This window comes from Dendrobium catenatum, unplaced genomic scaffold, assembly GCF_001605985.2.
Source record: "Dendrobium catenatum unplaced genomic scaffold, ASM160598v2 fragScaff_scaffold_621, whole genome shotgun sequence".
NCBI classification, from domain to species: Eukaryota; Viridiplantae; Streptophyta; class Magnoliopsida; order Asparagales; family Orchidaceae; genus Dendrobium; species Dendrobium catenatum.
This window is the reverse complement of record NW_021319083.1, coordinates 30,585,345-30,612,600: the sequence shown is the minus strand read 5'-3', so window position 1 is coordinate 30,612,600 and position 27,256 is coordinate 30,585,345. Positions and strand designations below refer to the sequence as shown.

At 33.6% G+C, this 27,256-nt stretch overlaps 1 protein-coding gene across 3 annotated transcripts in view; it reads left to right on the top strand.

The window, feature by feature from the left end:
• The first annotated feature begins 10,342 nt into the window (after positions 1-10,342).
• Positions 10,343-27,256, top strand: part of LOC110096395 (ATP-dependent DNA helicase At3g02060, chloroplastic) — a 42,944-nt gene continuing 26,030 nt past the window's right edge. For 2 of the 3 annotated variants that reach the window (XR_002303082.2, XM_020822323.2), the window contains exons 1-8: positions 10,343-11,089; positions 12,482-12,707; positions 14,014-14,259; positions 15,678-15,812; positions 16,973-17,097; positions 21,046-21,185; positions 21,652-21,722; positions 22,811-22,972. Coding sequence is in view for 2 of the 3 variants with exons in the window: in XM_020822323.2 (XP_020677982.1) it covers positions 10,470-11,089; positions 12,482-12,707; positions 14,014-14,259; positions 15,678-15,812; positions 16,973-17,097; positions 21,046-21,185; positions 21,652-21,722; positions 22,811-22,972 (1,725 nt within the window). In the remaining variant the exon portion in view is untranslated. The remainder of the gene's footprint in view (positions 11,090-12,481; positions 12,708-14,013; positions 14,260-15,677; positions 15,813-16,972; positions 17,098-21,045; positions 21,186-21,651; positions 21,723-22,810; positions 22,973-27,256) is intronic. The other variant, XM_020822324.2, reaches the window with a different exon arrangement.

Sequence of the window (27,256 nt, the reverse complement as noted above, 5' to 3'; positions counted from 1 at the left end):
TCGACCGAGCTGCAACACCCGGATATTTAAAGCCGAAAGGCTCAACCGGGGCCCACAAACTAAACTTTGATTAAGCCCGATCTAAGTGCGGTTTTTTTGTTGTAATACCTCGACCGGCTCGGCTCGGCTCGGCTCGACCGGTCGTTTAAGCCCGTCCTATCATATGTTCCAACTCTCACCCATGTAATGATTCGGTAAACGGCACCATAGCACCTATACTCGACACGTCACAGCATCGAGAAGAGATATTTTAATTTGATTTGATTTCGCAAAGAAAAGCTTTGAGAACCCCTTTTCCTTGTTTTTCTAAAATAATTTTTTAATAAAAAATATTTTGAATTTAAAATTATAATAAAAAAATCATTTTAAAAAATATTATAAAAATTATCCCGAACGAAACCTAAATTTAATTGATCGATTGTTAAGAAAAAAGCCATAAATTATTTTCATTTCGAATCAATATGAATTTCCATCCTATAATTAAAGTTTGTCCTCTTAACAATTCAAAACTTTTAGACATATTAATGCCTTAATGATTTCGTAATTAAGTGACATTATTTTCCATCAAATAATTAAAGAAAGTCTCCTTAATTATTCAAATTTTTTAGATGTCTCTATGCTTTAATAATATAATAATTAAGTTACATTAGGGTTAATAGTTTTATTTATTTGAGATGCCACTCATTCACTATAAGCAAGTGAAATTCAAATGCCATTTGATCCATCAATGGACTTATGAAGTCTTAATTATTTTCCTAAGTGCCTCATTTATGCTAATTTTTACTCGGATCAAGTTTTTTTTTTTTAATCATTTGAGTTGTTACATCAAAGTGATATATAGTTTCGACTACAAATTTAATGAAAAGTGTAATGTCCCAAAGTTTAACTAATTAATAGATTGTTAAAAATCATATTTGAAATTAATTTGCAATTCTTGCACGCATGAAAATTCTTTTGGGGGCACTGTGATGTTGTGTTAGAGAGCACAATGGTGATGCCCTATATATTGTGGGTTCTCGACAATTGAGCATGATGGTGATGGGATCTGGAGCAAAGACGTTGTGATCAGATGTAGCGATACGTGTTCATCCACAATAATCAAAGTCAACACTGTCACGACCCGACCCGATCCGGGACGGATCCCGCTCGCACTGGGTCGCGACACGGAACGAACAGAACTGACTGACCAGGATCTGGTTATGGAATTTGGTTCGGAACTGAATCTTCCAAATAATGTACTCAAACAGACACAGAGCTACTATGAATCATCAAATGCAGCGGAACAAAACATATATCTTTTCTTTTCCTCAAAACAATCATCTACAATTACAGTACATGGCTCAGACAGAAAGAAACATAGCAGAAAGGCCATGACTGTACAAAAATCAAAAGTACAAAACAATATCTATACTGATCAGACTCTGAAATCTATTCCTGGACTTCCTTCCCTTTCCCAGAACCTGAAAACCACCAGAAAACAAGAGTGAGCTCAACAGCTCAGCAAAGCGACAAACCTCCAATCAAAATTCTCAGAATCTCAAAACCAACACATCAGACAAATCCGTACAGAAATCAGAACATAATCGGACAAATATCAAATCGCACAGATCAGAACGAAACAGATCAATCAGAACAGATACGGACATATATTAAACCAGAATCAGAGTTGTACATATCAGATCACCTCAGAATACAAATCAGAACAGAATAAATCAACAGAGTCAGAATCGTACAGAAATAAGAAATTCAGATCATATCAGAATAGAACTAAACGGAACAGATATCAAATCAAACAGATCAGATCAGACAGATCACATCAACAGAATCAGAAATCAGAATTGCAGATCATATCGTATCAGAATCATAATTGCTTACAGAACAGATACAGAAATCAGAACCATATCAAATCAGATATCAGATATTTAATTAATAGCTAAACTAAACTAAACAGAATCACTACGGATTCTGACCAGATGCAACGGTACTTGTACATCTACAATAATCAAAGTCAGCACTAAAGAATACTAATCACAATTTAAGGAGTTAGAACGAAATGATTGTTAGATTGATACATAATAATCACCTGCGTGAAATAAATAAATTTTAAAACTCACCTGGGCTTTCTTTTGGGTGATTTTTTGTTCTTTTTGTGGTAGAAAAAAAATATAAGTAAATAGTATGATTCATTTGATGAAATAGGAAATCTTTTTATTTTGTGCTCTTGTAATTTTTTTGAAAAATACTTATAGAATATCATATTATAAAAAAATGTTTCTAGCAATTTGGCTTTTAAAATTTTATTTAAAAAAAATAAAAGAAGGATAAAAATTGCCTCAATAAATTTTAATATATGGCTTCTAAATAACAAATAATGGAGGAAGAAATTAATGCCTATGATTTCTAATCATTATTAACACTCTCTCCATACAAATCACAAAATTTTAGTTGCACCTAAGAACATACATGTTTCGATATATGGAGGTAAAAGTTTTGTAATGATGTCTTCCACCCATTCATTTATATTAGAGAACTTTAAGATTATTGTGTCACTTGATGGCACGTTCGGGTTATGATAATATTGTATAACAAGTGGGGTCAGAATCAGAACAGAACAGTGTCACATAACATCCCATATTTGCTACAGCGAGTGGGACCAGAATCCCTCCCACACCTGTATTGGGCCGATGAGTCTAGGATAGAATATACATATCCCTTATCACATGTCACAGAGTGTACTTTTTAATATATAAGGTTGGGTTGAGTGGGATTCAAGCTCAAATTTTCTCTTGCCTGTTGATCGCAAAGAGATGAAAGAGAACAAAATGGGCACCCAAAGTTGGTTTTCTTGCAATAATGAAAATGCTTAGACAGTTAGAGTATGACACTGTAGGTTTTAATGGAAGACTGGAATACTTAAACCTATAATTATCTAACTCAACCATCAAATAAACAACTAAAGCTACTATAAAATCCAAATAATAAGCCAAACATAATTTATTTCATCAAAATTTATATATATTAATCTAGAAAAAAAAGTACATAAACCAAAATATTTAAATATAAGATTACATGAAAATAATACCTTATTACTAAGAACATAAAGATCCTGCCACAATATCTGATCTAGTCCACTAGGCTTTTACCTTTTCATGAAATATTAGAAAGAACAGAATGACCACAACTAGCTCAGTAGACTTGCTAACTTGACCCATCATATATATCAATAACCAAATTGAAAAATAAAATGCAAATTGATAAAAAGGAAATAATGAATAAATAAAGCACAATTAAAATAGTAAAGCATAACTTTGTTTACATTTCAATACATACTTGAAAAGTTAACTTACTTTTAAAGCCGACCACTTTCACAAAGGTTTTTAGATGCTTTACAGAATACTTATCATCGGATATTTACTTACACTTGACTTTCATATTTCATCAGAGTTCATGCAAAGTTTCAGAAATCCTAGCATTCATTTCAGATTATTACTTATATTTATTTTATTAATATAAATGTAACGCAATGATTATAATGCACATGTCTCGATGCATGCTTATAACTACACTTCTATTTACACCTTCCTTTACCTTTTACACATGCATATAGCATGTGGAGCTAATAATAGAACACTGTCACATAATGTCCCACATTAGCTATAGCGAGGAGGGCTAAAATCCCTTTCACACCTGCAATAGGGATATGCTGCTAGAACAAAATATACAGGATCCATATCAAATATCACATAGTGCGCTTTCTCATATATATGAACATCTCTGTTATGAACATTGTAAATGAAAATTTTGAATGCAATAATAAATTAATTGTACTTTTGAATGCAATGTTTATGCAGTGCATGAATTTCAATATCGATTCCAAGTAGCGTTGCTATGGAGCCAACAATGGCCACAAAGCTCGTTTAAATGCAATTTCTCACTAGAAAGCTCAACCTTGAGATGCAAACCATAGGGGTGTCAAAATATATTTTTTGGTTGGCTTAAAGACAAACTCGAAAACTTGGTCTTAACATGTATGACCCAAACCGAACATATTTGTCTAAAATGGGTTTAAAATCTAGACCCAAAACTGGCCTGTCCCTAACTCGACCCTACACGCTAACTCAGTTGAGTGCGACGAGTGAATGCGAGCGGGCATACCGTGGGTCCGTGAGGACTAGCGGGCTAACACGAGCAGTTAGGTGAGGGCGAGGGCAAGCAAGCGAGGGGGAGAGCTGTCACAGCTCAACACGACGGAGACCGTGAGGGAGAGGAGGCAAGCACGATGGTCGAGATGGGGTGACGAACGGGTCAAGTGGGTTGCATTCGGGCATAACAGTTAACCTTATCCTGATCTAATATTTCAATAGGGTCAAAAACTTAAACTCTAGCTCAACTCAATTATTAAACAAGTCAACTCGAAATTATACCTAATTAAATTAATCGCACAACAAAGAAATCAAAATTAAACAAACATCGATGATGATTACCATGCATTAATTGCACAACAAAGAAATTATACCTAATTAAATTAATTAATTTAATATATCAATTAGTAGCTTTGGTCAAGTTGAAATTGACGCAATTAACTTTTTTAAAATAAATTATATAAATCATAACTAATAATAAATTATATTTTTTTCAACAAATTTAGAACTTTCTAGAAGCTACACAACACATGATGCGCATGACAATAATTTTGAAGAGAACCTCATTAATTTATAGCAAAACAAAAATGCGATATCTAAGATCAAAAAAGAAAAGAAATATTCTTTACATCAAAATTGATTGATAAAAAGAACAACATAAAAATTGGAAAAAAATATTAAATGTACCCAATTTGCATGAAAAAAATATCATTGTACATCTAATAATACACAAAATAAATAAATAAAAAGAAAATATAAATTATATGTGATTTACACATCAATAATATGAATGATTATATTTGAAACGATTAATTAATTCTAAAATTAGAAATAATTAGTTTGATTTTGAAATGATTTGAAATCCATCCATCCAACATTAATTAGTTATTTTAACATAATATTGTACAAAATTTATAATCATAACAAAAATAAAAATAATAATATCAAAGGTCTAATCTTTATAGTCCCCTCTCCATCGATGACCACTTCAAATTAAAGACTATGGATCCACCCCGGACGACTTGAGAGACTCCACATGGCGTGGCCCGGAACAATAAACATATATTCAAATCAAAATTAATTGAAAAATCATTTAGGCTTTTTATTTTTTTTTATTGTGATAATTTTAAAAAATAACAATAGTTTGAAAAAAAAAATCTTTAAGAACAATCAAAAAGCCATTCCAAACAAAGTCTTAATACAACGTCGATAAATAAAAATAGAAAAAAAAATTAGGATATCCTAATTAATTTATTAACTAATTTAATTTTTAGTCATGATGAAATTCACTAAAAATATATATGCAATGACTTTCCTAAAACAAAATGTATTATAAATAATTAGAAATTCATTATATATATTTTAAGATTAGTATAAAGAGATTATATTAAAATAATCTAAAAGTAAATTAAAATTTTTTTCAACCTGCCTTAATATAATTTGTGCATGATTTTCATTAGGCTTAAAGTTATTAGATTTATTTTAGTATTAGTATAATATAAATTCTACGTACATTATACTCATCTAAAAATAAATCCAAATGCTTTGGTCCTGTTCAGATCAAAATTTAACTAGAATGTTATCAAGTAATTTATTTCATTAAAAAATGGCCTAAACTCAAAGATTGTTCTATTTGTTAGGAAATATAAATCATCTCATATAAATCTACGTCAAAATTTGTGCAATGATAATTTACTCAAAATCCATTGGCAATTATCTGCTCGAATTTCGATTCAATTTATATCAAAATTTAAATTCATACATCTTGAAGGCATTATTCGGCTGAGTCGGGTCAGAGATGCTAGAACGGAAAGAATCAAAATCCTACAAGTGGGCCTTCTTCCGGAAGAAGGAACGATTGACATATCGGTTTCCCTCGTCTGCCACATGGTCGGGTTGTTCGATCTCTGGCATCGTGCCTCGCATCTTCTTGTTCACCCTCACTGACGGCGAGTTCGAGAGCTGGCCCGTCGCCGTATAAGCCCCAAATACCAATGCAGTCAACGCAACCCCCAACGGAATGCACACGTCCACCATGTCTACATTCTTCGACACCTTTGACTTAGCCTCTCCTGCCATCGCCGCAGCATTATTTATCGAGCTCCGATGGCTCTGTTGACGAAAGGTGGAAAGACGACGACAACTCATAAGGATTTTGGAAGACATGACTGGTTTTATTGCCTCTATTTCTGATTATGTCGAATGGGAACATATGATAACATTTATAGAGGTGACTAGGTAGAAGAGGGAGTTGTAGGAGGGGAGAGTTTGGTAGGCCTATTTTGGATCGCCATGAGATGACCGCTGGACTCGGTCTTTAAAGATGTGAGGTGTTTGGCTAGCAATTAATAAAGTTATATTAGGAATAAATTAATTTTCATAAAAAAAAATTGTGTTTTTTATGGCCAGAAAAATTTATAACATGTTTAAAAGTTATGCCAAAAATTAGAGGTAGCTATTTATTTAGTATTTAACAATAATGAATGGATGAGGATTCATATAGCTAATTAAAAGATGATGAAAAAGGGATTGATAATATGATAATGAATAAAACCATATAGATTATTTTGGTTGCTTTTGTCGTGACAAACAATTAAGTGGTAAACTTAAGGAAAAGCTCAAAGCCTAAACAGTGTTAAATATTTTGTGAATTTTGAGAGTAATGTAAATTTAAACTTTGTAATTTAGTAAATTAATTGTAATTTAATTGCATATATTTTAATTTTAATTGCAATTTGTTAGTTAAGCCAACATAAGTTTGCATTTGCATGCTTATATTGAACATAATTTTAACTAATTGAGATTTCGTTTGTAATTTTTGTTTATGCTTTATTTTGCAGACCGTTCGGATTTTTTTTTTTGTGATGATTTTTTGTTGTTTAGTGGTAGAAAAAATCGTAAATAGTATGATTTAATTTGATGAAAAAATATATCATTTTTTCCCGTGCCTTTGTATATATATTTTTTAATACTTTTAGAGTATTATATTATAAAATGTAACTAGCAATTTGGCTTTTAAAAATTTATATAAAAAAAAAAGATAAAAGTTGCCTCAATAAATTTTAATACATGGATTATAAATAACAAAAAATGGAGGAAGAAATTAATGGCTATGATTTATAATCAAATATAATTCTCACTAAATAATAACAGATCGGTTTCGAACTTTAGAGGAATACTCACATGAATATTTTAAGACTATATAACTATTACTATTGCGAGAAAAACTCAATCAAATCGTATACTCAAAAAATTTACGTAGGAAAAAAAATAAAAGATATAAAAGTCTTAATTTGAACTCTTCTCCATATGTCTAGAAATAATTTGTATGCCTGCGAAAGTAAACATGGATTTTGAAGCGGGTCATAGAGGTTTGTTTGCATGCTATGTGAATTTGGGTTTTCCCGTGGAGCATCGTGGTGTTGGGGAAGGCGGCGCCTTGGCACCATGTCCTTTGAAATTTGAAAAGTTGTGCTAATGCAATGGCACTTGGTTTTGTTGCTTAAACACTAGAAGCTCCTAGTGGGAGAGGCATAGCGCTATTAAGTTTGGGCACTAACGACACCAGGCTTGTATTCTTTATATAAATATCATTTTTCATTAATTAAACCAATTTTATCCACTTAGGCAACATATTAGAGAGAGATAATATGAATATATTTCTAGTGAGAGAAAGTTCATTTTGGACTAGTTTGAGTCTTTTTCAACTGTCAGTCTAGCTCAAAAAGTTACATGGGTTGAGATAGGTTATATTTTACCCATATTAATTTTTAATAATTTGATTTTTTTTTCTGATTAAAATTATAATTTTGTTTTACAAAAATATGATTTTATCGAATTCCGATAAATTTCATATGTGCAACTTTTAATATTTTGGTTGAGTGAATTAGTGATTCTTCTGATTATTTTGAGTTTTTATTTGAGATTTTGCATAGAGTGATTTTGAAAAACAGCAACTTGTATTTATTCAAAAATTTATATTTGAATCAGTTCCAGTAGCTTGTAAAATGCTTGCTCAATTTAGAATCAGCGCCTCCTTTAGGTTTAGTTTTTCACACAGTACTTCAGTTTATTATTTAAGTATTTTATACCTTTTGGTTTGAGTTATTAATTTTTATTTTAGGTTTTCGCGGCCTATTGAGCTATATTAGCGCACTCCCACTTTTGATTATATTTTAAGATTAGAAAAAGAATAATAAACGAGCTGAATAGTTTTATATCAAGCTCTGATTGGTACTGTAGATATGCATTTTATTTTATTTTTTGACAGGCTAGGCTTTATTTTTGTTGTGATTTTCTATTGCTAAGTTGTGTTGTAGATTGACCTTAGATTATACTTGTATTTTTTGATTACATATAAAAAAGATATTTATGAAATTCAATATGCTCTGCATTGTGTGCAAAATTTGAATGTTTCAGCTCCTCGACATTTCTCCGATTGGATCTTGAGGCCAGCCTATACTTCATGCCTCGATCCGACACGATACGACCTATCATATTGATTGGGTCGCAACAACGACTGTGCACAAATTCACTAGGTTTTACACCCATCGAGCTATTATTATTCATTCCTACTTTATTTGTGATATGACTCCATAAAATTTATATGATCTCAACTAATTCCATGGCAATCTTTGAATTGAAAATTTTGGTAATTAAAATTTGATTATTTGAACTCTAAAATTGACATGGTTATTGTCAACTCGAGAATTCAACGAGCCTAATATCATTTGATTTTGACATCATGAAGGCACTTAAATGCTAACAAAATACTTCATGATCAAGGGAATAGATACGAACTTAGAGCATTTTGGATTCTGATTCAAATTACCAAAATGCCATAATAAAACTTATAAATAAAACATCGTTCTTTACATGAAGGAGAGAGACCCAAAAACTAAAAAGACTAAAAAGCTTTCTAGAATTTTCTGGCTATCATGACTGCCAGCCATTTTCACCACCAACGACCACTGCTAACAATCACTTTTGTTATCCCCAAATTCTATAATCAAAAGTAGGAGTTCGTAAAAATTTGCAGATTTATTTTTTAGGGAAGTAAAAGACTCTTACTAAGTGCATGCTACTTATGCTTGAGTTTATAGTCAACCTATTTTAATTTTATGCGTGCCAAATTTTGCATAACATTAATGGGCTGCTTGGTATCGGATTTGGCAAGAGATTTAAGCAAGATTTAACCTAAATCCCGCGACGACGTAAATCCTGGATTTACGACATAAATCTGTGTAAATCCGAATCCCATTCTTTGGCGATTCGAGGGATTTACTGACTACGGGATTTACAACTCGTGCGGCGTCCTTGTCGTGGAGAAAGATGATTACCTTCACAGTGAGTGCTCTCTCATCATGTCTTTCGATCCGACGTCGGAGGAGGAGGCATCAAAACTTCTATAGTGACTCTTTCAACACTATTTCACGCTAAGTAGGCGAGGTCGAAGCAACAACAAATAACTGACGACGAGGAAAAGTAATAGCAATGGATAAATGGAGAAGATTAATAAAGCAAACTTAGAGAGCCTCCATCTAAATTAGTAATTAATCTTATTTAACATAATTATAGTATAATTAGCAAACATTTAAAGGCCTCTACAATATTAATAATTAGTAGTATAGTTAGTAGTCTAATTAAGTAATTTAATTAAGCTTAAATAAATAATTAGTTATATAATTTGTAATTAAAAATGAATATAATTAGCTTAGGGTTTATAAATTGAAATAGAATAATTAATTATATAATTAACATTATAAGTAATAATTAAATTAATACTTAATTGTAGAATATTTAAGTGATTAATGAATTACTTAATTACATTATTTGATAATTAGTATTAGAATTAGTAATAAAATTATTAATTAAATACATTTTTAAGTAATTTCATATTTTTTGAATTTTAGATAAGTTGTGAAAGTAATTCAGTATTATTACTTTAGATTTAAATCTCTAACAATTTTAAACCCTAAAATCTGTTTCCAAACATTCAAACAGTTTCTCAAAATTTAAAAAGCTTTAACATTTTTATATCAAATAATTTTCAGAATTTAACGGTCTCAATATTTACTAAATCCAGATTTATAGAATCGAATCCTACTACATTAAATCAAATCCAATATCAAACAGCCCCTAAGAAAAATAATTTAGTGGAGACCCGTTAGCCAACGGTACAAATAATCTCGTCGGGCTCAGTTTCCTAATTCTGTCCACAAAAACCATCTCCCTCAAATCCACACCGAAACCCTCCCAAAACCCTCACTCATCCCAATCTCGCATGACGAATTTCAGTTCTCGATAGACCCAAACTGGGTTGCAGCAATGGCCTCGGCCGGAGCATTTCCGCTTCCAAACTTGCAAAGCAAGCATCGTGATTTATCATTTCGGTTTTTTTTCTCGGACTTCCTGGTTCAGCTTGGTCCTCCGAAGCCATCTCCTTCGAAATGCCCATGCAGGGACTGGAAGTTCTCAGTCCGCACGAACGCCGTCTACACGGAGGCGTCCCGTGGCCCTGCGGTGGCACCTTGGAAGGAGAAGGGTAACTCGTCTTCCGATCTTGACGACATCTCCATATTAAACGAGAGAATACGAAAAGAACTCGGTAAGAGACAGGGTTTGAGGGCAGGGAATAAAGCAGTAAACTCCACCGAGGTGGAGAAGTATATCAATACAGTGAAGCAGCAGCAGCAACTTGGGCTTCAGAAGCTCAAGGGAGACAACAAGGACAAGGGTGGGATTGGCTATAAGGTGGATCCTTACACGCTTGAATCGGGAGATTATGTTGTGCATAAGAAGGTGGGTATTGGGAGATTTGTAGCGATCAAGTATGATGTGTCCAAGAGTTCCTCGGATCCCACGGAGTATGTCTTCATCGAGTATGCGGATGGGATGGCAAAGCTTCCTGTCAAGCAGGCGGCCAGGATGCTTTACCGCTATAATCTGTGAGCTACTTTGATTGTCAGAATTTTATTTCGCACTTGTTTTATGTTCATTTGCAGGATTGAATATAACATGTTCATGTAATGAAGGTGTAATGAAGGTGTTCTATGTAACAACTCAAACTATTAAGCATCAAGATATTGTTTGCTTTGACCTAATGGCTTTAAGATATTGTCCTCTTAGTGTAACTTCCCAGTAGATAAAGCATCCCATGAGTGCTCTTATGCGAGCATTCTTAATTTTAGAATTTCTACTAAAATTCCTACCGTTATACCAAAACTCCTCAATAATTAAGAATTTAACTTTATTTTCTTAAGGGGTTTTGTAGTCTCCTCCACTTAGTTTCAGCTTGTGAATTGCTTTGATGTCATCTGTGACGGCCATAACTTTTTACTATTGTGATATTGTCTGCTTGGCCTAACGACCTCATGTTTCACCAGTTTAGTGTAACTTCACAGGATGCCACTTATCTTAAATTTTCGTCAATCCTAGAATTGGTCTTATATGAGCATGCTTAACTTTGAAATTTCTATTGAAATTCCAACCGTTGCACCAAAGGCGTCTCAATGATTAAGGATTTAATTTTATTTTCTTGAAGGGTTTCAAATTCTAGGAGGGGAATTTACATTTTTGCATATCTTTTAGGTTTTTGGCCCTTGTTGATTGGCAAGGCTTTGACTACAATAGTCATGTTCAGGATAGCTTTATGGTGATAGTGTTTTACCTTAATAAAACAAGAACAGAACCTACATCAGTATCATGGTGGACATTGCTAAATCACCATAACGGAATTCTATGATTTAATGAAGTGCTATAGGACTATTATTATTTTATAATAAAATGATTGTTCTTCCACTTCAGAAGATTGTTGTAACTGTTTCTTTTTATAAAAGATACCATGTAAGTACAGAAGTGGTGATATGTACACAGTTCTATAACATCTTCTTACTCTATTTGGAATGTATTTTTTTTTAATGAGAAATGCAGATAACATAGTGTCAAAACTTGTCAACGTTGTAAAGTAACTCGGTTACTTTGAGTTAAAAAAAAATCTGACTACACTTTTCTTTGTTTTAAGAAATATGTTTATTCTATGCATATTTAAATAATGAATGAAACTCCTTGTCTAACATCATTGTAAATGGCTTATTCCAGTACTGCAATGCATGATAATTTGAATAATACTAATCATATATTTAAAAATGAGTTAATTTAGCTCATCCAGCTTCCAATTTCGGTGAACCATATTCAGTATAAATTAGTTCATCCACCTGGCTGATTATTGAAATAAGTTTATTAATATCATAATGATAGAAACGTGGGAGGTTTGCTTATCAAGCTGAAATTTCTTTTTTACGAGGTACTTAATATTTATACAATTGTGCTTGCTGTAGTCCAAGTGAAACCAGAAGACCACGGGCATTGAGCAAATTGAATGACACTAGTGCATGGGAGAGAAGAAGGGTAAAGGGAAAGGTTGCTGTGCAGAAAATGGTTGTTGACTTGATGGAACTCTATCTACACAGGTTGAAGCAGAAGAGGCTCTCATATCGAAGAACTCCTGCCATGGCTGAATTTGTATCTCAGTTTCCTTATGATCCCACACAAGATCAGAAACAGGTATTGCATCTAAGAAAATCTTCTTTGATGCTCTTTTATTGGTTGGTCTCTAGTTCTTTTTGGTTGTTCTCTTTGTCCTGTCCTAAGCGTGAAAAACTTATTACATCTCTGCTGTTTAATTTTTAGATATACGCATATGAGAAAGGCCAATACCATGTTAATACTTTTAAAATATCTGAAATTCACTTTTCTTGACTTTTCAATCCTTGCCCAGGAGGCTTAATTCTAAATATATGGTGACAACCATGACAATACGTCAATAGCAGGCTATGAATTGCGTGCTTCTGCTTATAACATTATACATTTGCTACTATATGATGGTTAAAAGATTTTATAGTTAGTTTTTCTTACGCTAGTTAGTTTTTAATGGCAATGGAGAGCATTCAAAACAGCTGAGATAAGAATGAAGCTTCTGTGAATGAATTATCTGAAATTTTCTACTTTGATGAAACTGTTGGTGTATAGATACTACATTTTCCTATCTAATGGACATCATTCAAATGCCGAAGTCTTAGTTTAGTTATTTCTGTTTTTGATGGCAAGACTTTGTTTTGCATGGGGTTTCTAAATCCATGTCCTTAGATATGAGGATGACGTTTTAGCTAATGATCAGGTTTTTAATGAGATATTACAGGCTTTCTTCTATTCCTTGCAAATTTTTTTGACTTATTTGCATTTCTTGAAAATGAGGACAGAAAGATCTTGGTGTTTTTTAACTTATGTACAGATGAGGTGTAATACCATCCTAGGTATTTAATATGTTGACATATTAAACACATACACTTTAAACTACTGTTCTGGACCAAATTTTTTCTATCTTAAAGAATATCCTTCTTTCAGTTAGTATTGTTCCTTTACTCAAACCTTATTTCGTCATGGGTCACATATTGTCCTTCGGTTCTTTTGTTTTCTATCAAGCATTTCCATTTTCCTGCTTATTGCGAATGATTTTTTTTGAAACGTATCGCATCACCTTCTCTCGATAGTCGATACTATCATGAATTAAATAACTTTGTGGTTTATGATTTTCCGTACACTTGTTTCCATAGGTTTTCTTAATTATTTAAGCTGTTTTGTGAATATATAAAATTGGGCACCGTAGACTAATTTTTTCCAAATTTAGTGATTTCAATGAGTTTTGGTTACTATTAATATATTTGTTAATAATGAAGTATTCTCCGTTTATAATTCTATGGTTAAACTTAAACTTAGTTGTTTTTTAGCCTAATATATTTTTCACTATTAGATTGATAACTTATTTACTTTGATAGAGGGCAGAATTGATTTATGTAGGTTGCCTTGACAGGCCTTTATTGATGTTGAGAAAGACTTGACAGAAAGAGAAACTCCAATGGACAGGCTTATTTGTGGAGATGTCGGTTTTGGTAAAACTGAAGTTGCCCTGCGTGCCATCTTTATTGTTGTTTCTGCTGGGAAACAAGCAATGGTTTTGGCGCCAACTATTGTTCTCGCCAAACAACACTTTGATGTCATTTCGGAGCGCTTCTGTAGCTATCCTCATATCAGCATTGGCCTGTTATGTAGGTTTCAGGTATGATAGATTCGAATGAACATGTTTGATTGAATGTTATTTCTGGTTACTTACTTTGTTCTCTAGACCATCTTTCTAGATTCTAAATGTGAGTTATCAACTATTAGCTATTCTCTTAGTGTGTTTTAGTGTATATATACACTTTCCTTTCTAGCTCCTAAATGTGACTTGCCGACTATTAGCTTTTCTCTTTTTGTGTGTGTGTATATATACACTCTTATTGACTATTAACACTTAAATTTTTTTGCTTGTGGTATGCTTACCACAATCCTAAGCACACAATACCTAGGATGTATCCTTTTTTAAATATAAGCATCGCTCTAATGTGTTATCACGGGGTCCTTAATCTCATATATTAGTCACATGTACCCAAAAATAACTTCCTTATTGTGTTACTTAAGATAACCTCATACAATGCAGGGACAATTAACTCATGTCATATAATAATTTGAACAATTTATGTATTTTTCTCTCATTTTATTTGGCTTTATTTTCATTATAATGTAAATGGTGATAATGTATAATTAATTTAAAAGAATAGAATTGATAAATTATTTTATGATTAAAATAATTTGACTTTGCTTTATTCATTGCTTTGATACAACAAATCTTTAAAATTAAGTTGTATATTTAATTTTGTTTATAGTATTAAATTGCATCTATTTGATTAAAAAACAAAACAATCTTTTAAATTGTAATTGCTACGAGTCTTTTGGCTAACCTATAATAATGATAACATGATAGTGAATTATTAACGAATAATTAAACAAAATTTGTAAAAGTTAATCTTATATATTATGTGTCTAAATAGTCATAAATATAGGTTAGTTAGATTAATTGATGTGATATGTTGCTCTTAAATAGAAAATGTTTTTTTCCCATCAAGTGAGTAAAAAATAAAAAAAATGGGAGAAGCCCATTTCAAAATGGAGTTCTCTCGTTATTTTGGAGCTTTGGGCAAAATATTTTTTCTCATTATGACCTAATAATATTCATATAGAATATAAAGTTATTAAGATGAAGTCAAATAATTCAGCAATATTTGGTAAGTTGGAGAGGACTCTCACCTTTAAATTATTATTGGTCTCAATCAGCATGCTATTGGAAAACTGAAGCTTGAAATTGTGGCAACAATCATTGTTGATGACTGTCATGATGCCGAAAATGAAGAAAAAAAAGAAGACAGTATCTCCAATCTGAAATGTGTTTAAGAGACCTTGATTTTATTGATATGGGCATCATGGTTTCCTCATTGCAGTTGTAGTAAGGAAATACTTGCTATCAGCTATCATTAATATTTAGAGGTACCTAGAGTTGTTACCATGAGCATGTAATGCATAACTGACTCAATGCAAATCATTCTAACAGCTTTTTATTCCATCTTCATATCTTCAAAATAAATTTGATTTATTCTTCAGAAGAAGTCAGAGAAAGAGGAGCATCTTTCATCAATCAAGAATGGGGATTTGGACATAATTGTTGGAACTCATGCACTTCTTGGCAATCGGGTGGTTTACAACAATCTTGGCCTTCTTATTGTTGATGAAGAACAGGTTCCCCTTTATCTCCCATGTTCGTGAAAATTTTGGAGACTGTTGGGTATTATCATATCATTAAACATGTCAAACAATAATATAGCTAGAAATAATCAAATGATTTTTTTACTACATTTATAGAACACGTCTAATCTGATACCTTGAATGGTTTACCGAGGCAGAAATTAATTTATTTTTCTTTCAAGAAATCTTTTGTCTGTTTAATTGATTCTTGGCTATATGTTTTTCATATTATTCCTTAATTTTTATTGCTTATCCATTAATTCAATTTTTTAGCCTGCTTGAACCTTGTTAATAATCAGGTAACTTGAACTTTGCTATATGTTAAGCAGCTTGCTGTTGTCATTTTTATGATCATATTCTTCTTTTTATTCTTTAGATCCATAATCAGATCTGCTACATGGGCTCCTAGTTGTTCCTTTCTTTTCTGAATTTGTACTTGAGTTAGCCTCAATCCTTGAAGCAACTTATTGATCAATTGTTCCACGTAAATCATCGCGTATGCTCTAATTTATGATAGAACTTTATTATAATTTTCAGGTTGTTCAACAAAATTTGATTTCTGATTTAAACCACATTTTGGTGCTCAATATGCTAAGTGGAGTAGATACATCTTATTGCTTCAGTGTAAATTGCAAGCTAAGGTGCCGTTTTATCAAATCATGACTTTGTAATACTTGCGTAAATTTTCACATACATACATGGCTAAAATGCATCGCTACCATGACACGGGAAATTAAGAACTGCATCACATAAGAAAGGACATCATTCTTATGCTTTTCAACAAGATATAATACCGTTTAAGCAAGGAACATGAGCAAAAACATGTTTTGTTTAAAATGCTAATAAGAATATCAGCAAATTTAACTTTTTATCAATTGTTTTTTGTGTCATAATAATCCTATGTTATGCCAATTTTCAAACACAATAATCTAGAATTGCAAGTTCAAATAAAAAACAAGGCTAAAGTGTTCTACGTAAAGTGCGTCTTAATTGCACTTCTGTTGTGCACTGTAAACTAGAGCAACACGTATGGCTGCTCTACCATTTGCTACCTTTCACATTACTGCAGGGCAGATATACTGCATCACATTACTTCAGTTTCTGTATTGAACATGGAGGGTGACTGATTTTTTTCTCTAGTTTTTGATTGACAGAGGTTTGGCGTAAAACAGAAAGAGAAGATAGCATCAATGAAAACATCAGTTGATGTTCTCACTCTTTCTGCCACTCCTATTCCACGCACGCTTTACTTGGCTTTGACTGGGTTCCGTGATGCTAGGTAAATATACTAATTTGCTTCCGTCCACTATATGGTGTTAGTTTGATGTTGGTTCACAATGTGCTGTCAAATATTTAGTTGTTTCAATAATATCTTTCCTTTTTTTATATTATACTTTCACAATTTTTACACCAACCATCAACAAGGATCCATCAAAACAATTAAGTACCAAATGATAGGTATTGTACTTAAATTTGACATATTCTAAATCAAATAAAAAGAATAGATTAAATATGTTAGTACTCGAAGCACATTCTGGAAAAGCTTATTTATTCACTGGATAGTGTGACAGTCTTCCTAAAAGGTCAAATAAACTCTGCACCATTAAGCTACCATATTTATGAAATTTTCCCCAAATACAACATTGTATCAGCAAAATCCTTCATTAAAATGTGGAAAATATCTGTTTGCTGTGAAATGAATAATGGCTTCTTTTGCATGTAGGTCCTTCAATTGGAGGAGAGTAGTCTTTATGAACTTACCTTCAATGGATCTAAGTGTATAGGCTGAACCATTTTGGATACATTGAATTCGACTGTCCTTCACTTTGATTGTCATCATATTTTCTGATCATTGGAGCTGATTTCATAGTTATTTTTAATATACTACAAGACATGCAACAAAATTATTCTAGAATTTTCAAGATTATTCTAGTATTTTTGGATAATTCTGTGTTTTTATTACAGTTATAATGCATTTAATTTTATGATTAACTTCTTAAGATCATAGGATTTTTTGGATTTATCAAGTTTTAAATTTTAAATAGGATGCTTCTATTATGTATTTGAATACTTATTTCTATAAATAAAGTTTTCAGTGCTTGTAATTAATTTATCCATCAAAGAATGAAATTTGAATTATGATTCTGGTTGAATCCTTTCTTCTTTCTCTCTCTTTCTCCTTCCTCAACTATTTCTTAGTTGCCGTACAATTACAATTCCCAAGATCCTCTCTAATGGAATTCTCTCCTTCACAGTATGAAGCATAAATCCCGAAATTGCTTGATTTCTATCAATCTCAAAACTTCCCTTCCTTTTGTTCCTTTTGATTGTGGCTTCCTTGTGTATCAAGATTGCCTTTGGTTGTAGCCTCTTTTTTTTGACATCAATATTTTGATTTAAGAGTAGTGAGGAGAGAAAGGATATTAAAGAGAGAAATGAAGGGAGGAGCTTCAATTCTATGGAAAACCGAGTAGTGTTTTCTTAGGATTAATGTTTTATGTCAAGAGAGAAAATTATGTTGCGAGAGATTTGGACATTGGACCTGTACAATAAGGGAGAGAAAGTGAAGGAGGGAGTCGTGGGAAGAGAGACCAGTGAGAGAAAAGAGAAATAAGGGTAGTCTTGATTCTCATTTTATTCTATTGTTGTTAATTCAATTACATACATTTAAATTTCTATTTATAAAAAAAATGATTACTTAATAAAAATTTAACTATTTAAAATTTAAATCTAGATAAGTCTTAAAAATTCTATCGTTTAAAGATAATATTTCTAAAATTAGACACATTCAAACTGAAATAAAGATGCTAAAATAATCCAAAATTACTAGAATAATTTTGATGAAGATATCAACTTCTCTAGAACCAATAGAACTGTTTGTCACGACCCGACCCGACGGGGACGGATCCCGCCCGAGCCGGATCGCGACGAGAGACCTTTCTTAACCAGGATCTGGGCGAAGGGTTCACGGGAGAATTTTCGTCCAGACGATCCAATTTTCGTCCCGACGAATCATACAACCAAAACTGATTTTCTGCACAACCTGTACCGATCGTCCCGGACGATCCAACTTCGTCCCGGACGAACCTGGAGCAAAAACTGATATTACACTGTTCTCCTTAAGATTCATTCCAAAGCCTTTTCTTTGAAGACTGTTTTCAATGAGTAAATGGTGATGGCATTAGTTCATGATTATGACTTGAATCTTTTTGACTGCTCGAAATAAAATTTGGAGGCTTCAGATTCAACTATTTTTATGTTTTGTACATTTTTCTCGGTTCAATTCTAATGGCGAGGATAGTATAGTCATATGTTAGTGGTAATACTAACCCAACCTATAGTTTTTGGTGCAGAACCAAACGAAAGTTTTGGAATCTCTGCAACATTATATATATTTGGAGATAAATCTGGTAATAATATCATAGTTTATGAATCAACTCAATTTCATAATCTTAATGTACTTTTGAATTAGAACGCTGGTAGAAATGATTTTAGTCTCAGGCTGCGCAATAGGGCCATACATGATATCAAATTTAGGTTGAATAAAAGTCTTAAGAATAGCCTTAAGTTCTGGTTTAACAAGAGACTCAATAAATGACATCTAATTATCTTTGTCATTAAGCTTATATGTAAAATCCATTTCATCGCAGTAGCAATCCTCAAAAGACTAAATCAACATAAGGACTAGGTTTTTAAATTGTGGAAAGTACACATTTACTTGAACTTAACATTTGATGTTCAAAAAACTGGCGCATGATTTGATTTTTCCATCATGAATGAGATGGTCTTAAATGAGATGATCAAGTATAAATTCATGATATAAAAGTTTTGATGCCATAATTTGTTTTCCTAGTTAATTCATGATAGAAAATTTTTGATGTATTAAAGAACCAATTGCAATAGACAGTTGGATGTTCATATTCATCAAAATTGTTATTTTTGAAGATGATTAATGATATCTTTATCACTCGCGATGAATGTAATAATTGGCATAATTATGGTTGTAATATGATACATTTTTGTTATCATATTGACGAGGAATAGATATATATGCTCATTTGCATCATATTATGTTTGATCTATAATGCGAAATATAATGCGTATTATTATACTGGTTGGGAAATTTCTATAATATTCTTTCAATGAAATTTATACCATATCCATTATAATGTTTCAGTCTTATATTCTTACGATGTTATGGGTAGGATTAGGCGTATGGAGATTGGTTGAAGGGGTGGTGTGGGATGAGTACAGGGAAGGGAAGGATAATGATGGCTAGAGTTCAGCTGTTAACTTCAAGAAATTTCCCTTTGATGTCAGAATTAACATAGAAAATATCATTCTTGATGCCAAATTGATGATGGGGCCTTATTGATAATTGGCTTGTTTGATCACTCTTTTGTTCTATCAAATTGTCTTTGATTGCAACTTCCTTTTCTTGAAGTCAACCCTTTAGGTGTGCAAGGATTGGAGAGAGTTTAGAGAGAGAAAAATTGGGAGGGGATTTGGGTATTATAGAAAACCATGCTTTCCTTTCTAGGGATTGTTGTTTTTCACCATTGAGAGAAACTGTGTAAGAGGATTCTAGAGGAGAGAGTCTTGATATTTGGAATTGTATGGAAAGAGTGAGACGATAGAGTAGAGAGGAAGAAGGAGAATTTTGATTCAAATTTAATTCGTAAGGATTGAAATCTCTATTCATAGAAATATGATTATTAGATAACATGAACTACTTGAAATTTTAATATGATAAGTCCTGAAAATGCTATTTTCTAATAATACTAAAAGAAAATAATCAAATGATCTAGAAAACGCTAGAATGATTTTGATTTATTTCATGTACATCATTAATAGGTCTTAATGAGGGGGCCCGTCATGCATGAAACTTATTGCAATTATAGCGTGCAGTTGCCATTCATGACTTCATGTGCAATTTTCAGCCTAATTTCAATCAATTTTTTGTATATCTGATCCATGCATATCTTCAACTCATCTTGGATGAGAACCCTACTGTTTTTTAAGATTCCATAGGATTACTGCAGCTTTAACATTAAAAAAAAAAAAAAAACTAATGATCAACTTGCAATGATAAATACTCTAAAGAAGAGGGTTTTAAATGAATCATGAATGTTTAAGTCATTCAATCAGCCTTTCTCAAAAGTTGTTTCTTTAATGATGACCATGGTCTTGTATTTGTTGAGCATTCCTCATCCTGATTCTTTTTCAGCTTAATTTCAACACCACCCCCAGAAAGAGTTCCTATAAAGACTCATCTATCAGCCTATAGTAAAGAGAAGGTTCTATCTGCAATCAAATTTGAGTTAGACCGTGGTGGTCAAGTTTTCTATGTTCTGCCTCGAATTAAAGGTGATTGTTTCTTTCCCGTTTGGTGGATTTTTTTTTTTTTGGAAAATTTCAGTGCAATATTTTCAGATTATTTCATGCTAACGTGTAATCGGAATTTACTTTCTATCAGCATTACGCATGCAAATAATTTCTATACTAGATATATTCTGCCATAATAGGATGGGGCTATATTAATTATATTATGTATTTGTATCAGGGTTTATTTATTCCTTTGGTTCTAATGATGCAGATTAAATTTAGCTTACATAACAACCAAATATATTAAAAAGTTAAAGTGTCAACTTTAAAAGTCATGGCCAAATATTCAACTACCTTCAATTTACATGTGATGTAAGATTCTCAAATGATGATCAATTCGTATAAAAATGAATTTTATTATGGAGTTGCAGGATGAGACTACTATAACTTTTTTGCTGCTAATTGTGTTGTGATATATGATGTTAGTGATTTTGTCTGTTTTTGACAGACCTAGAAGAGGTAATGGAATTTCTTGAGCAATCATTTTCACATGTTGCGATTGCTATTGCTCATGGGAAGGTCAGTTGGCTTGTAACGTGGCATCTGTTTTACTTGACTAGTTCCGCTCATATTTTCTTTTATTTTTCATAAAGTCAAATTATAAAAGCTCTCATTTGTTGGGGAGCCTGCACTGATTTTGTACTTGATACAGTTTTTCTTTAAAGCTTAACATATTGAAGGTTCATCATTCTCAAATGGCAAATCCTGAATGGATGTCACTTCGGAAATTTAATTTTTTATCAATGTCAAATGCTATTTAATCATACTCATATTGGCTTTCTCTCTTGGTATTAATGTTTGCTCAGTTCTTCCTAAAATTTGAAAGAAATTTCATTGATTGTACGTCTTGAAGGCAAGATCGCTTTTTTGTTCATTTATTTAAATCACGGATGAATTTCTAGATTATTTCAAGAAGAGACGGTAGAAATATGCCCCCACCCTCCCTCAGTCTCAACCTCCAACCTCCCGTCTGGAGAAAGAAAAAAAAAGTTTATGTAACAATAAATTCTCTCCCAGGGTATTTTTGTTTGCTCTTGAAAATATGAAAATGAGGACAAGCGAGTCTTCTTCCATTTGTTTGTTTGTTAAAAAAATAGAGAAATCTCCACTCTGAAGTATAAAATTTATATCGTTGAGTGGAAGTCGATTTGCCTTAAAAAGAGGTCAGATTCCACATCCTCACTAAGGAGCAAAGATTGTTCTCTCTTACCTAAAAACAGAAATAGGCATTAGAGAAAATTTTCTATGATATGAAACTCTTTTCTTCTTGATAGAAAAAACAACAATGAAATTTTTTTTATCACATTTTAAAGAAAGTTCCAATTTTTAACTTATTAAGAAAAATCTCCTGTACTATGAATGTTGACATACTATTCAGCTAGGATTGCTACCTCAAGGAGATACTGAGATCGGATAATATTTGTAGTAAACTTTGCATTACGAGATATTCAGCTTGATATTAAGTTTGCCTTAGGTTCTAATATTAGTCTGCAAGGAACTATTTCTGCTGAGTACTTAATCATTATTCATACTAATTATATTTCCTATCGCTTCAATGACCTCTCCTTTGTTTTACCGCTGAAAAGTTATTATGTTTCTTTTGACAGCAATACTCAAAGCAACTAGAAGAAACAATGAAAATGTTCTCTCTTGGGGACATCAAGATCCTTATCTGTACAAACATAGTTGAAAATGGGCTGAATATCCAAAATGCTAATACCATAATAATTCAGGAAGTCCAACAGTTTGGGTTGGCTCAGTTGTACCAGGTAAGCACCTCAATTGGGCTTATTAATTGTGCTTTAAATACAAAGAAATGTAATTAGCTGTGGTATTTTATTTATATTGATGATTGGCCAGATGTTGGGCTTCTGCTATTTTCAGATCATCTATATGGTACCATTTTGACTAATTCTTGTTATTTATGCTAAATATGAATTTTTATGAAAGTATATTGTATATATGCTCTCTGGGCTTATAATGATCTATCAGTTAATGTAATAATTAAATGATGGCTATGTTACGACTAAACTTGGATGCTCTAAGTATGGAGAGGGATTAGGGGATTATAATGGAAGGTTAGATCTTAACATGCCATAAAATTTCAAAACAATATTTATTTATTTATTTTATTCATATAAAAATTTCAATATTATGAAAGAGCAACTAAAACAAAAGTTTTGTTCTTCATGAAGATATTCACATGTATATTATAATAATATAATTGGCATATAAAAGATATTTGAAAGAAAAGTTCTGATAGGAAACACTTGTAGATTTCAAGTATTTCCTATCAATCTTCGGAAAACAGTGAACTTTTTCTACCAAAATCCACACAAAACCAAAAAAGAGTAAATAATTTGTATTATTTGATTAAAGATACAATTGATACTCTATTTGAGACGAGGATCGATCTCTCCCAAATCTCTAGACGCCGCTAGAGCCCAAAGGAAAACCTAAATCTAAGAGATCTCAAATTTCAGCCAAATTCAAGATGCCATATGATGTAAAACGTACATGCGAAGATGAATTACTTAATGAATTTGCACTCTTAATTTTAGAGCATAATAATTATATCTTTGTATTGATTTTGAACGACAAAAGAAAACATAATGAGCGGTAAGACAAGTTTAGGCTAAATTACATGCATATGAGTTAAGATCGTAAAATAGCCAATTTAATCTAACATTGCATACATGAATGATTTTCAACAATAAATCCCAATGCTAAGAATAATATTAGGCACGATGCAAGAATCCCTCGCTCAACTCTCTAGTAGTATTAGGTTTTAGCGAAGGAGAACTAGCATGCTCATAGTGAATCAAAGTGCAACCACAATAGAGTAATAGACTAGGAATATAGGAGAGCTGGGGAAGAGTTCACCCGTAGAAGATGAGAGGTGAAGCTCCATTGTGATCATTGGAGTGTTGGAGGAGAAGTAGACAGCAATCTGACATTCCTAGCTGCCTCGAACAGCCTTTGGGAGCCTCTCCAATTAGCAGGACAGCAAGGGGACGGTGCGGGCTCCTCTGGACAGCAACCACAGTAATTGGGACAGCAGTCGGGAGTTGTGGAGAACTCTGGACAGCAAGTTCTCAGATCTGGGCAGCAGTTCCAGCACTTGAAATACTTCTGGACAAAAATCCAAACAGCTTCCCAAAAATCTGGGCAGCAGCTACCACCCCAGAGAGGTCTTCAAATAGCAAGGAAGGCCTTTGGGACTTGCAGGACAGCTAGATAGACTTGCCAAGGGAAAGACAATCCGGAGCTCCAACGTGGTCGTTTGAGTGTTTGGGAAGGGATGGAAGGCAACACGAATTTCTTGGCTGTTTGGGACAGCACTTTGGCAACACCTGGGTAGTAAACAACACTCGAGGCTTCACCAATCAGCTGGACAGAAGAAAAAGGGTTGCAGGAATCTCTGGACAGTGCTTGGAGGAGTGCTGGCCAGCAAACAAAAGCAAACCTGGCAGCACTATGCCTGGTTGGAGTTTCCCGGACAATAGTTTCTAAGTGGAAAATTGCTGGACTGCATTTTAGAGCAGGTTTTAGGGGCCAGGTTTTGAATTTTGAATCCCCAAATAATGTAGAAAGGAGAGAAAGTCATTCCTTAATGAGGGGTTGATTGAAGCAATTAGTGGGAGGTGATTTAATGAGGCAAGAGAGAGAGAGAGAGTGGGGCCGGCCTAGGGAGGGATGGCAAAATTGTGTCCACATTCAACGAATGTGGACCACATCATTAATTGTAAGTGGGAATTAAATATGAGATTTATTTCAGATTTAAGGTGATTTGGCGGGATTTAATTTGAATTTTGAATTCAAATTCAAGTGGGATGGAGCCTAAATAGGAAGCAATAGGATTTAACCCTAATTTAAAAAAAAAAAAAATGGGATGGAGCCTAAATAGGAAGCAATAGGATTTAACCCATTAACGGGTGGCCCGGGGCATCATGAGGGGAGGATTAGTATGGGGAAGATTTGAATAAGTTTTCAAATGAGGTTTGCCACATAGGAAAGAGAATAAACAACCCTCTTAAATTTAAAATTAAATCGGATTGAAATTTAAAAACTTTCCTTATTTGGAACTTTGGGAATTATAAAAGTTTTTGAAATTCAAATTTTAATTTCAAATGATGAAAAACCTTTCCTATCTTGCTTGACTCGCTCTAGGGAGCCATGATGATGTTTGGAGTCATCACAATGGTAGGGAGCCATGTAAGGGGCGGCGGCAAGGGAATGTGGAAAGGAGTTGGGGTCGGGTTGGAGGAGAGGGGTTTGGGCCATTGGTTGGCGCTTGAGGTGGTGGAACTGGGAGAGAATTTGGGTGGGGAGGATGGCCGGGGTGGAAAAGCTAGGAGGGGTTGGCAGGTGGAATGGGGAAAAGGGAGAAGAAGAAGAAAATAAATTAAAACCACGAGTCGCGGACTCTTCCAACGACTGGTGGGTATTGCGCTTGCTCACCTTCAGCTCTCTCTCCCTTCTCTCTAGTGCTCACACAAGAAGAAGAAGGAAACACATGAAATTTTTATTATAAAATCATCATCCTACAATACAAGAGAGTTAGCCTATAAATAGGCCAAATGAAAAGAAAAATAACAAAGACTAAAACGCCCTACGGGCTACAACACTACATGACCACTCCTAAGGGTAAAATGAAAAAAAAAAACAGTAATATAAGATAAACTAGTACATAAGAGATAAAAAAAATAAATAAAATAAGCTCTAGATCGTAGCCGTTGATCTTTTGATGTCCTCATCTCCATAACCCTAGGAAAACAAAGTATTTAATGCATACAAATCAAAAGGAAATCCCTAAACAGTCTCTACATTTAAATTTCCCTCCCAAATTCCTCAAAAATCATTTCTAAAATGCTCCGTTAGTTCCTGCGGTGAGTGCGGCTAAAGCAGGAGGCGGAGACGTTTCGCCTTGTTCGTGCCTGGGCAAGTCCCATGTGGACCGTCTGGATCGGTCCAATGGACCGGTCTAACAATACTCCCCTCCCAAATAGGGGTGTCAATTTTGGGTCACGGGTCGGGTTCGGTTCGAACTCAGAACTGTCCCGGTACTGTTAGGGTCAACCCGAACCTAACCCGCTTCGGGTTCGGGTCAACCCGACACGACCCAAATGACATGAGACCGACCAAAAAATGCTGTTTTCGGGTAAAAAAATGGTCATTCTCCAATTTTTGGGTCAAAATCAGGTAAAAAATGGGTTAATCTCGGGTTTCTTGGGCAAAAAATGGGTTTTTGGGTAAAAACCGGGCTAGAATCGGGTCAATTTCGGGTTACTGGGTCAACCTGAACCCGACCCTATTTTTGAAACGGGTCGATTTACTGAACCCAAACCCGACATGTTTCTGGTCCGAGTTGACCCTAACCCAAAATTTTCGGATCGGGTTTGAGTCAGGTTTTCGGGTCGTGTCAAATATTGACATTCCTACTCCCAAAGATCCACCTTGTCCTCAAGGTGGAGATATGCTCGTGTTCCCATGGAGGTGACCATCCTTGAGGTGACTGAAAGTCCTTGCCAAATTACTGAATCAAGGGCCGTACTGAAAGAGAAACATTCCCTCCCTCTTCCATCCTGATCACATCTAGCTTGTGTAGTCCCACCAGATAATCTTCCCCCACCTTTTATAGGCTCCTAACCATGGTCTTTAGTGATACTATGGCTTTGGATAGCCCTGCATCTCCCCTTATTATCACCTTTTTTCTATCCACCAATAATTCCATCGTGAGACTGAGTGCTCCCCAATTGTCTTTGGTTTCCCCCAAGGTTTGCAACCACTTCATCCCCAGATGACATTAGTACTTCCTAACTCTAGGGGGAGAAAATCCTCCCTTATCTGAATCCCCTAGATGGTCAACAACACTCCTATATAGATCTCCTGACCTTTCTCCACCTTCTCTGTACCTAGCATCACCCCATAATAACCGGTGTCTACCAACTTCACTCCCTTTTGGTTGACAACCTGAGTGGAAATGAAATTATGGGTAGCCCCACTGTCAATCAAAACTACCATCTCCATGTCTGCTATTTCCCACTGTGAAT